The following is a 13,451-nucleotide window of genomic DNA, read 5'->3' as shown; positions in this document are numbered from 1 at the left end:
CCCAACCACTCTCCAATTGATGGGCATCCATTCATTTTCCAGTTTCTAGCCACTACAAAAAGGGCTGCCACAAACATTTTGGCACATACAGGCCCCTTTCCCTTCTTTAGTATTTCTTTGGGATATAAGCCCAGTAGTAGCACTGCTGGATCAAAGGGTATACACAGTTTGATAACTTTTGGGGCATAATTCCAGATTGCTCTCCAGAATGGTTGGATTCATTCACAACTCCACCAGCAATGCTTCAATGTCCCAGTTTTCCCACATCCCCTCCAACATTCATCATTATTTTTTCCTGTCATCTTAGCCAATCTGACAGGTGTGTAGTGGTATCTCAGAGTTGTCTTAATTTGCATTTCTCTGATCAATAGTGATTTGGAACACTCATATGAGTGGAAATAGTTTCAATTTCATCCCCTGAAAATTGTCTGTTCATATCCTTTGACCATTTATCAATTAGAGAATGATTATAAATTAGAGTCAATTCTCTATATATTTTGGAAATGAGGCCTTTATCAGAATCTTTAACTGTAAAAATATTTTCCCAGTTTGATGCTTCCCTTCTAATCTTGTTTGCATTAGTTTTGTTTGTACAAGGGCTTTTTAATTTGATGTAATCAAAATGTTCTATTTTGTGATCAATAATGATCTCTAGTTCTTCTTTGGTCACAAATCCCTTCCTCCTCCACAAGTCTGAGAGGTAAATTATCCTATGTTCCTCTAGTTTATTTATGATCTCATTCTTTATGCCTAAATCATGGACCCATTTTGATCTTATCTTGGTATATGGTATTAAGTGTGGGTCCATGCCTAATTTCGGCCATACTAATTTCCAGTTTTCCCAGCAGTTTTTGTCAAATAATGAATTTTTATCCCAAAAGTTAGGATCTTTGGGTTTGTCAAACACTACATTGCTGTAATTATTGACTATTATGTCTTTTGAATCTAATCTATTCCACTGATTAACTAATCTATTTATTAGCCAATACCAAATGGTTTTGGTGACTGCTGCTACAGCTAGGCCACCTTCATTTGATTTTTTTTTTTTTCCCATTAATTCCCTTGAAATTTTCGACCTTTTGTTCTTCCATATGAATTTTGTTATTTTTTCTAGGTCATTAAAATAGTTTCTTGGGCGTCTGATTGGTATGGCACTAAATAAATAGATTAGGGAGTATAGTCATTTTTATTATATTCATTCAGCCTATACAAGAGCATTTAATATTTTTCCAATTATTTAAATCTGACTTTATTTGTGTGGAAAGTGTTTTGTTAATTTTGCTCATATAATTCCTGACTTTCCTTTGGTAGATAGATTCCCAAATATTTTATGCTATCGACAGTTATTTTGAATGGAATTTCTCTTTGTATCTCTTGCTGCTGGATTTTGTTGGTGATGGATAAAAATGCTGAGGATTTATGTGGATTTATTTTGTATCCTGCAACTTTGCTAAAGTTATGAATTATTTCTAATAGCTTTTTAGTAGAATCTCTGGGGTTCTCTTAAGTATGCCATCATATCATCTGCAAAGAGTGATAGTTTGGTTTCCTCATTACCTACTCTTAAAATTCCTTTAATCTCTTTCTCCACTCTTATTGCCAAGGCTGGCATTTCTAAAACAATATTGAATAATAATGGTGATGGTGGGCAACCTTGTTTCACTCCTGATATTATTGGGAAAGGTCCCAGTTTTTCCTCATTACATATGATGCTTACTGATGGTTTTAAATATATGCTCCTGACCATTTTAAGAAAAAGTCCATTTATTCTGGGGTAGATGGTTTTTGAAGACTGGAGGAAATGTATTTGGTAGGAGACTTATCCCACCCCATGAAGGTATCTTTGAAGTACATTTTGAAAGGCAAAGTGATCCAGGCCGTGATAAATATAGCACATAGAATTGAAACAGATACTGCTTTTACAATGTGAACTTAATATTGGATTGAATTAGGAAGAGGAAATTCAGTTGAATGGGGAAATTATACAGTGCCTTAAAAAAAATTAATCCAACTTTCTTCTTTGAAAAAAAGGTCCAACTTTTTAACATAAATATTCTCCCCTGGAAGATGTGCATTTGTGTAATACCATAGTTTCAGAAAAAATTAGTTGACTTGTATCTCCAAGTACAGAGACACACATTGGGCACGAGTAGGCTGTATTACTAGGAGAAGACTAATAGAATGACAGGTAGTGCTAAAGAAATGTGGTCAGAAAAGGAAATGGGTCAGTTCATTGGCAAGAATAAATGATAATCAGCAGACAACTTAATTGTTATATTGGTGTCCACATCATGTCAGGAGATCCAGAAGAAGATCTTCAGTATGAGTGTACCCTATATGAAAGATTTATAAGACTTGGGCAAATAGTCTCTCAAGATGACAATGCATGGATGGGCTGTGGTTTGGCATAGAAGAAGATGATGAGATCACTGCGAAATTGTACTTAACCCTATAACCTTAATTCTATAACTACTTTGGATGAGGTGCTTAAAAATCATTTGTTGGAGTGAACTAAATAATTGTATTTAATTTGATGCTTCATTATTTTCAAAGAGAAACTGATAAATTGGTTTGCCTTGACAATTTGATTTCTCAAAAGACTGAGGACATAATTAGAATTACTATTATAGTGTATATAATTCTAACAAGTGATTGCTGATGTAGAAGTGACAAGAACCTTGGGGGAAAGTGTTTATGTGATTTTGGAATCTATAACAAGAGAATGCTAAATAGACATGAACTTTGGGAAAAGCAGATTTCAAAATGAGAAAGAAAAGAAACAGGTATGATTGTATGGCTAAAGACCCTCAAAGGAAATATGCTTTTAAGAGACATGAGATCCTACAAAATGAAGTCCTTACTGTGTACAATTATGAATAATGCACAAGAGATTTTGAGAACATCTAAAGAAATCAAAAAGGCAAAATGAGTGTCTGAACAGAAAACAGACCATCCAGCTCTGAACCTACCAACTCTAGCAAAAACTTGAAACTTGTATCACACTAAGTAATGGGAGGGAAAAGAATGAAACTATAATTAGTTGCTACTTCTAACTCAGAACTTCTTAAAGAGTTCTAGAAGGTACTGGGCAAAAGGAAAGGAAGTCCACCAGCAAAGCTAGTGCTGGTATTGGGTAGCCTTTTGGCACAAAGACCTGTAATCTCTACAGCTCTATTTTCTGAGCCAGCAAGAGTTCTCTGTGAATGCCCTGTGATGGGGAGCTTGAAAGTGCTGAGGAACATGCTGAATGACCAGGACAGTCTAGGTTTAGATGTCCCTAACACTTGAAGGTTCAGCTTAGAGTTTGCAAAAATCTAGCATTTCAAAGATGGAAGGAAGAGGAACCTGGGAAAAACCAAAGTAGGGCCAACTAGATCATTCAAAAGTGGAAAAGGTATATTAGTAGTCTCATCCTGGCACAAAATCCCAGTTTATGAATTAAAGCTAAAAGAAAATTGTTACCAGCATCAAAAAATTGTCATCCAAAGACTCCAGCTTCTGGGATAAGAACTCACTATTTGACAAAAATTGCTAGGAAAACTGGAAAATAGTGTGACAGAAACTAAAATCTTACACTCTATACCAAGATAAGATCTACAATGGTTTTATAATTTAGACTAAAGGAGGAAAGAACAAATTAGTAGAACAAGGATTAGCTTACCTGTCAGATCTTTGGAGAAGGAAGGAATTTATGACCAAACAAGAAATGGAGAACATATGAAATGCAAAATGGATAATTTTGATTACATTAAATTAAAAAGATTTCACACAAAGAAAATGAATGCAGCCAAGTTTAAAAGGGAAACAGAAAGCTAAGAAACAATTTTTACAGCCATGTTTCTAATAAAGGTCTCATCTCTATAATAGAGAACTGAGTCAAATTTATGAATACAAGTCAATTTCCATTTGACAAAGGGCAAAGGATGTAAACAGTTATTTATGAGTACAAGTCAATTTCCATTTGATATAGGACAAAGGATGTAAACAGTTTTTTGATGAAGAAATTAAAGCCATCTATAGTCATGAAAAAGTGTTCTAAATCACTGTTGATTAGAGAAATGTAAATTAAAACATCTCTGGTACTATCTTACCTATCAGATTGACTAAGATAACAGGAAAAGATTTATTTTGGGGAAGAATGTAAGAAAACTGGGGTAGACACTAATGCACTGCTGGTGGAATTGTGAATTGATCTAGCCATTCTAGAGAACAATTTGGAACTATGTCCAAAGGGCTACAAAACTGTGCATACTCTTTTGACCCAGCAGTGGCAAAAGAAATCATAAAGAGAGAAAAGGACCCCCATATGTGCAAAACTGCTTATAAGTGTTTTTATAACAAAAAATTGTCAAGGAATGGGAAATGAGTGGATGCCCATCAGCTGAGGAATGGCTGAATAAGTTGTGGTATATGAATAATAGAATACTATTGTTCTATAAGAAAAGATCAGCAGGATGATTTCAGAAAAGCCTGAAAAGGCTTAGTGATGCTGAGTAAAATGAACAGAAGCAAAAACAATGTTGACTACAGCATGATTATGATACTTAGCAGTGCAATGATGCAAGACTATTCCCTTAGACTTAGGATGGAAAATACTACAGAAATAACTATGGATACTGAATGTAGGCAGAAGCATACTATTTTCACCTTTTGTTTTTTTCTCTTGTTCTGATTTTTCTTTCTCAATGTAACTAATCTGGAAATATGTTTATAATGATTGTACATGATTAATCTGTATCAGATTGCTTGCTGTCTTTGAGAGGGGGATGAAGAGGGGAAAAAAATTTCTGGAACTCAAAATCTTGTAAAAGTAAATCTTGATAATTATCTTTACATGTAACTGGAAAAAAAGATTTACCAATATAACAAATGCACATAGTAGCTTTTAAAAAGGGAAGAGAAAGGAAGCAAATTTTCCACAAGGGCAATATAAATACCTAGAAAGAACAAAGAGATTTTTAATCATTTATTTATATTTTGGATGAGGTAATTGGGGTTAAGTGACTTGCCCAGGCTCACAACAGCCAGGAAGTGTTACACTTCTCAGACCAGATTTCAACTCAGGTCTTCCTGACTAAAAGGTTGGTACTCTATCCTGTACACCAATTATCCCGTACACCAATTAGCTGCCCCAAGAGATTTTTAAAGTGTAAATAACTCTAGAGGAAAAATTGGAAGAAAAAGGAAGAGAAGAATTATAAACTTTGTACAACAAATGAATTCTCTAAAAATGAGAAGAGATGAATATGGCTATCAGTAGTTCCATAGAATACCAAGAAATACAAAATCAAAACTTTGAAAGTTAGTGATCCAAAAGTTTTAGTTTTAAATTATTAGATTTGGGACACCCTGTAGAAGAAAATATAAAATATAAGATACTAAAATAGCTGCACTGAAAAATAGGTCAAGGAGAACTAATTTAATAATCAGACTCGCTCAAAACCATGATTCTTTTTTAAAGTCTGCATAGCTGATTGCATAGCAGACTTTTAAAAATCTTAAATCAAAATTGCCCAATTATATTAGAACCAAAAGATGAATATAGAAAAAAAAAATCCATCTATTACCCTTTGAAATGATCTTCTAAAGGAGAAGTCCTGGTTATAGCATAATCTAAATTCAGAATTTCCACATTAAGAAAGAAAAACAGTTTTAAGTACAAAGAAACAGAAGACTTAGCAGCTTCTACCTCTAAGGAAAGGAGATCTTGGAATACACTGTGCCAAAAAATATGAATATAATTCTACATTGTGGAACATGCATTTTTAATGGAATAGAAAATTGTCAAGTTTCTCATTAAAATTAAAGAACCAGTATATTGTGAGCTATCTAAGCAAAAGGTGGGAGAACTTCTTTTTCTATCAGTAATGCACATAGATCAGAGCAAGAAAATAAAAAAGTCAAATATTAACAGATACATGGGCCTCAAATACTCAGTTCTTATTTTGGTTTTGTCTTTTGCTGACAGTCTTTTGATTATAAAGTGAACAAGATACAAAATATTCTATTTCTGCTTTTGTCATCCTATTTTCTGTACCGTGAATTTCCTCTCTTCCCAGTTGTATGTTGAATTCCTACCCTTCCTGCAGGATGCACCTCAGATGTCTTCTTTCCTTTGAAGAAAACCACCTGAATCTCCATTGTTCACAAAATACTACCCCCTATCCAAAGTGATTTATACTTTTCTGAACATCATCTTTGGCACTTTACTTTGTACTTTTATAATGCGGGGGTTGGGGGGGTGTATTTAATTAGGAATCACTAGTCATTTCCCTTAGATGGTAAGTTTCTTAGAAAGTTTTTTGTAGGGGCTCTTGGGAAAGATGGAAGTATCATTAAGAGCTAACTCTCTAAAAAATTATGTTAAATTAATTTACTTTTTGATAGGTTTGCTGATCTGATAATGGAAGGAAATGTCCTAAACATAGTAAATCTTAATTTTACCAGCTATCATAGTTAACTATGAAATTTAAAAAAAAAAAAAAAGATAATAGAATATGGGTAAGAAGATAGTTTGATTTGACAAATGTAAGCTGATTGATTAGCTAACAATATTTGGTATAATTGTTCAATCTGTAGGATAAAGAGAAGTCTGTAATGGCATGCCATTTATCTCCTCCTTTGCTGTTATCATTTTTACCAATATTTTGGAAGAAAACACAACACACATGTGTACTTATTTTATTTTGCAGTTCATAGAAACAAGATTTGACAGATTTAAAACTAGAAAATACCCACAAGTCAGACATATTAACCTTTTTTATTTTACAGATAAGGAAATTGATACATAATTTAATTCTTGTAGTTCAGTAATAGAGATCCAGGGTTCTTTTTCATGAATGGAGGGAAAAAAAGAAGCTATACAATTTTTCAGTTGTGTTCAACTCTTTGTGATCCCATTTGAGCTTTTCTTAGCAAAGATACTATAGTTGTTTGCCAAGTCATTTTACAGATGAGGAAATGGAAACAAACATTTTATGTTTGATATTATTACAAGGCAGCCCAAACAGACTTTTCCTGTTGTAGACTACATTAAGAAAAATGTAGCACCTAGAATAAAGAAGGTACTAGTTTTGTTTTTAACTCTGCCCTGGTCTTCCCTTTTCTGGAGTATAGTGTTTATTGCTGCATACTACAATTTAACTGATCAGCAAAATGATGAGTCACAGTTCCAAAGGATTCATGATGAAACATAGTATCCACATGTATAGAGTTAATGAATTAATTTCTTTTTTTTTTTTCGTGTGTGGGTGTGGGTGTGTATATTATGTGTGTATACACACCCATGCATGTGTAACATGGCTCATATTGAAAAACATTTTTTCTTGCTTTTGTAATAGTTGGGTTGGGGAAAGAAAAGAGGGAAAGTGGAAATAATTTGAATTGAAAATATAATCAATTTAAATTCCAAGGGGGGGGGGAACTGAGATGCTATAATATAGCCAAAAGATGGCAATCAAGGTGATAAAAGGACCTGAAATCATGCCATACGAGGAATGGTTAAAGGAATGGTATAAGGCGGCACAATGGAGCAGTTCATATTCAGGAATATTCCAGCAACTGTATGAGAGTTGAAAGATGAATTAGTATGGAGGACAGGAGGAGGCTTTTGCAGTATTCCAGGTAATGGGAATGAGGACTTGTTGGTAACCGTGAGCATTATGAAGGAAAGAAAATGTGAGAAGTGGTAGGAGCACATAGTCTACGCTCACATTTTCAAATAATCTTATAAAGTGCAAGATTTTTTGATATATAGCAATTAAAGTATTTACATATACAAACCTATGTGAGGAAGTCCAATAGTTTCAGATTCTTACTACTGTGGGTAATCCTCTGTTTGATTTGATATGGAATTATCAAACTGTGATAAACCTCCTTAGTATGAAATCAGCTAATTCAGAGTTTCACAATAAACTTTACTTTTCTTAATTTTTTTGGCCAAGGTGATATTAAAGTTAATTTGTATTCCCTGAGAGTTCATTGATTACAAATTAGAGGGAAATAATCAGGATATGACTTAGTCCAATTTTTTTTTCCCCCATTCATGTCCAATTCTTCATGACCACATTTGGGTTTTTCTTGGCAAAGAAATGGAATGGTTTGTGATCTCTTTCTCCAGCTCATTTTATAGATGAGGAAACTTAAGGCAAAAATGATTAAGTGACTTAACCAGAGCCATACAACTATCTGAGATCTGTTTGAACTCAGAAAGATGAGTCTTTCTGACTTCAGGCTCTATTCTATATCCTTCCTTCTATTTCCACATAGTATTTAAAATAATTCAGAATAGGTTGAAAGAAGCATGCTTTTATTTATCTTTAACTATTATATAGAGATATGGATATTCTTCATAGTCTTAATTTACCCTCCAGTCCATTTGTTTCTATCTTTTCCAGAATTTTGCTCTAGAAGTTATTCTTCTTTCATATGGATCTCTTTCCTTGTCATTTAGTGCTATTTGCATTTTTTTTCTACTACATGTACATATTTACTTAATCCCTAGCCTTGCCCTTGCAAGGTACTTTAAAAGTGCTTATTGACTGCCACAAAACACATTCAAATCTTCCAAGTTCTAAAAATCTTTTATTCACAATTCTACTTTTTTTACTTACTCATCTCTCTCTTCTCTTTCAGAATGATATTTTTGAAAAACTATCTCTACTTGGATGTCTGTCTATACATCCTTACTTTTCTCTCTCAATCCTTTTTTCTGCAAATTTAGTACTAAATCTGCTCTAAGTGACCAAAGGTCTCCTAATTGTCAAAAACAGTGATCTTAGGAGATTATATACTTCAACAACAATACTATATGATGATCAATTCTGATGGACGTGGCCATCTTCAACAATGAGATGAATCAAATCAGTTCCAGTAGAGCAGTAATGACCTGAACAAGTTATATCCAACGAAAGAACTCTGCAAGATGATTATGAACCACTACATAGAATTCCCAATCTCCCTATTTTTTTTCTGCCTGCATTTTTTATTTCCTTCACAGGCTAATTGTACACTATTTCAAAGTCTGATTCTTTTTGTACAGCAAAATAACTGTTTGGACATGTATACATATATTGTATTTAATTTATACTTTAATATATGTAACATGTATTGGTCAACCTGCCATCTGGGGTAGAGGGGGAGGGGAAGGAGGGGAAAAATTGGAACAAAAGGCTTGGCAATTGTCAATGCTGTAAAACCATGCATATATCTTGTAAATAAAAAGCTATAATTAAAAAAACAAACAAACAAACAAACAAAACCGGTGGTCTTTTTCCAGAGCTCCTCTCTGATGACTGAAACTTTTTCTGCTCCTTTAGCTTTAGAATCAATATTCTCCTTAAGTAGTTTTTTTATTCTCTTCAAAAGTCTGTCCTTTGCCCTTTTTGCTCTACATTCTTGGCAATCTTATTTCTCAGGCTTCAGCTACCACTTCTGTCTCTACTGATAACTCCCAATGTTTATCGGCTTGTCTTACCCTCTTCAAAGCTTTAGACTCATACTTACAAATTATCTAATGGATAGTGCCAACTCAAACTTATTTTATTTTAAATTAACCTCACTCTATTCTGACAATGGCCAAAAGTACCTCCTAATTTCATGTTGAAGCTCCAAGAATTTTCTAATGCTTGATCATTAGGAATAACTTCACTCAAATGAATCAACTCCAAGTATTTTCACGTTTGTCCTTGTTGAATAATCTTTTCTTGATATGGCAAAATAAATCTCATTTTTATTTACTATTGAATAACTACCAGTATCTGTTTTATTCCAGTATTATACATAAACTACCAAGGGATTGAATTCAAGCCTAAAAGCAATAATGTGAGATTTTTTTACATAGAGTTCAGATAATAAATGAAGAGGGTTCTGAAAAAAAATCTGGATTAACCCTATAGAGGAAGATAGCTATAGTGCCACAAACAGCTATAGTTGCAACCAGGATCAACCAGAGGTAGACAGGACCAAGTACTCTGAGCAAATGGCTACCAGATGGGGCTGGGTATGCCATTCTGTCATGGGGTAGCAGTGTCTGTCTAGCTGGACAGGTTGCTTATCTGCTGGGCTCATCTCAAGATAGAGCATTTCAGTACTAGTCAGTACACTACTGTCCTGTATGCTCTTACTTTGATGAGCAGTTGCAGTCTTTTTAAATTTTTGATCACTGTTGGTACTGTGCTTTTTCCCTTTCTATTGACTTTGAAACTTATCTCTGTTTATCTCTGTTTATTTGTCTGGGGAAAAACTTGTTTCCGCTTGTTAACAAATTCTTCCTAGCCCAATAGCTTTATACCTCTGTAAGTCATTCCATGTTGCCTTACCTTTTTATGTCATGAACCCCTTTGGCAATCTATAATGCCAGAATATGTTTTTTAAATGTATAATTGAAGGAACTGATACATTTTAATTAATGAAAATAAAATTAAGGGTTTTTTTGTTTGGTTGGTTTTTTTTCCTGGTCCATGTTCATGGATCCCCTGAAATCTGTTTATTGGGTTAGGAACCTAACACTAAGAATCACTGCCTTAAGGTAGTTCCTTTTATTCTAGTAATTTTCACTTCTTATACTCATATTTGAGAATTTGTAGATGAATAATTGCAAACAAAAGTTTGGATATAGTCTGTACTTTCATTCCTTTGCTGAGGCATATTCATATATGCACTTAAAGTGTTAGATTCTCACCTTTTTTAGGGTGAAGATTTGTTTTCTTTACCTTTGAAAGTCTCTTGTTTTTTAGCCTCTCAAAACTTTCTTGAGTCTTACTGGGACATCTCCTTACCAGTTACATAAGGAAATGTTCATAATTATTTTTAAGTCCATAATAATAAAATGGATTTTTAAAACAATAAATAACAGTCATGTTTAAATCCCTGGAGTTCAGCACTGGAGACTTTTTGCCAAGATGCCTTTGAACCATTTAGGACCACTCTTTGAATCTACTTATACAATCATACCTGAATCCCTCTGATTGTTTTATTATCCAATCTGCTTCTCATTGTCTATTTTACCATCTTTTCCTAGATGTTCAATAGCTAGATTTTCAAAAACTTTCAGTATTTACTCTTGTTTACTGGATAAAATCCAAGCCTCCTTAGTTTTGTATTTTCAACCTAAATTTATACTACTCCATTTCATATAATTGTAATTTATTTTCCAGCTTTTAGGCTATTTACCTTTCTTAAGTGAATTGAGTGATGGCTCACAGTTTTTCTCTCCTGAACTTCTACCCTTATTCTAGGTAACTTCAACATACATTTTGATAACTCTCTCAACTACTCTAACCTCACAGTACTTTAACTTACTCATTTCACATGCCCTATTCCTCCATTCAACCACAGCCACAAACAAAAATACTCTTGATCTTACCATTACCTGCAAATTACCTATGCTCAGGAACTCTGAAATGCCCTTATCTGATCACAATCTATTGTCATTCTACCTGTTAACTCTGTCTTACATATTCTTCCAAGTTTTAAGGTATACTCTCTACTATACTGGAATTTATCTTCATTCTTCCTATCCATTCCAGCCTTTGTTTTTCCAAAGAAACAATTCCTAAGAACTTTTATTATATACCTTTATCCATGTAGAGTAAGAAACTCTTTGGTCATTTTATTTGTTACTTTCTGGTTTTTTTCTTCAGCTCTCAAGTTTTTCTTTAGCTATAGCTAATAGAAATGTATATATTATTATTATTATAGTTGTAGACTGCTACTTCTCTCTTCCTGATACATTAATAGCTAAAACTTATTAATTACATTTTTTCAGTCATTTCCAACTCTTCTTGATCCCATTTAAGTTTTTTTGGTCAAAGATACTGGAGTGGTTGCTTTTTCATCTCATTTTACAGATGAGGAAACTGAGGCAAACAGGTAACTGTCCTGACTAAAATCACATAGCTAGTAAGTATCTGAGGCCTGATTTGAACTCACAAAGATTAGTCTTCTTTAAATTAGGTCTAGCACTCTATCCACTGCAGTACCAGGTTGCTCATTACATTTTTAGAATTCCAACAACTGGGTAACTGATGAAAACTTGAGTATCGTTATAGAAACATATAGCCACCTCAACAGCTAGGTGATGAAATGGATAGTACACTGGGCTTACAATCAGAAAGACTTCTCCATGAGTTCACACCTGGTCTCAGACACATACCAACTGTGTGACTTTGGACAAGTCACTTCACCTTGTTTCCTTTAAGTGCACTACCTGCAGAATGAGCTAGAAAACTAAATGACAAACCACTCCACTATCTTTGCCAAGAAAATCCTAAAAGGGATCACAAAAAGTTAAGCTAAATGTGACTGAAGAACAAATGATCACCTCTGAAATTTCATGTTAACCATAAACCTTTCTAGTCAAATATAAATAAAATACTTATATAGAACATAGTATAAATGTTTGAAAAATAGATTATTTCATTGGGACTTTGTTATAGGCAAAAAAAATGTTACAAATTTCTCTTAGGTTTAAGATCATTTGCAGAATGTGTTCTATTAGTAAATTTTTTTGTTGCTCCATGTCTTTTTCTTTCTTTTTTCTTTTTTTTTTTTATCATGATTTGCTTTTTTAAACAGTCAGGCACTTTAAAAATATATTGAATATTTCATTGTCATAATTAATACTTGGAGCAGTGAATAGAGTGCTGACCTTAATAAATAAGGAAGACCTATTTCCAAGTATTTTCTGACTGTTTATCTGTGTAACCTTGGGCGAGTAATTGTACTCTCAGTGCTCCAGGCAGCTCTCTGAAATTCTAAAATTGTTGAATAGGTTTTGGTGGAGGGAGTTTATTCATTCAGCACTTGCCAAAACAATGAAATAATTACTCCTGTTCAAATTATTGCATATGTAGGTTAATGTTCATTTCAGTAGCTTGTGGGGGGGAGGAACACTGGAGAGAGTTACACAAGAATTATGACTTAGTCTCTCCCCTCTAAAATAATCATCTGAAGTTTTTCAGTAATAATACTCTAAGTAGATAATGTTCTCCTCTCCCACCCACCCACCCCCCATGCCTGTCCCCAAGAACTTTGTGTTTTGCCATAATTCTTAGTAATCCTTTGAGGTTGCTAAGAATTTATGAAGGAAAAGGGGGATGGTTTTTGAGTGTTACTGTATTGTCAGAAGAATGATGTTTTTGTTTCAAACTGATTTTCTTTAACAATTTATTTTCTTTTCTTTTCTAGGTATTTAGTGGATAGCCGTTGGTTCAAACAGTGGAAAAAATATGTTGGGTTTGACAGTTGGGACAAATACCAGATGGGAGATCAAAATGTGTACCCTGGTCCCATTGATAATTCAGGACTCCTTAAAGGTTATTTATTATTCTTCCTTAAGTAAGGGTGTTAATGTGTTAAATGATTTAATAAATTAGAAATTCCTTTGTATTATAAATTTTATACATTGGACCTGATATGCCAGAGTATTCTGTATAACTGATTATTTTTGT

The 13,451-nt window shown here is 33.6% G+C and overlaps 1 protein-coding gene and 1 long non-coding RNA gene across 7 annotated transcripts in view; one reads left to right on the top strand and one right to left on the bottom strand.

The window, feature by feature from the left end:
- The window catches only part of USP15 (ubiquitin specific peptidase 15), a 153,379-nt gene that overhangs the window by 26,507 nt on the left and 113,421 nt on the right, over positions 1-13,451 (top strand). For all 6 annotated transcript variants that reach the window (XR_012482537.1, XM_074269768.1, XM_074269769.1 and 3 more), the window contains exon 2: positions 13,189-13,316. Coding sequence is in view for 5 of the 6 variants with exons in the window: in XM_074269768.1 (XP_074125869.1) it covers positions 13,189-13,316 (128 nt within the window). In the remaining variant the exon portion in view is untranslated. The remainder of the gene's footprint in view (positions 1-13,188; positions 13,317-13,451) is intronic.
- The window catches only part of LOC141544081 (uncharacterized), a 71,949-nt gene that overhangs the window by 7,285 nt on the left and 51,213 nt on the right, over positions 1-13,451 (bottom strand). The gene's annotated exons all lie outside the window — the stretch shown is intronic.

Source organism: Sminthopsis crassicaudata, chromosome 5, assembly GCF_048593235.1.
Source record: "Sminthopsis crassicaudata isolate SCR6 chromosome 5, ASM4859323v1, whole genome shotgun sequence".
Lineage (NCBI taxonomy): Eukaryota > Metazoa > Chordata > Mammalia > Dasyuromorphia > Dasyuridae > Sminthopsis > Sminthopsis crassicaudata.
Note: the sequence above shows the minus strand (reverse complement) of the source record. Positions and strands in the feature narration are given on the sequence as shown.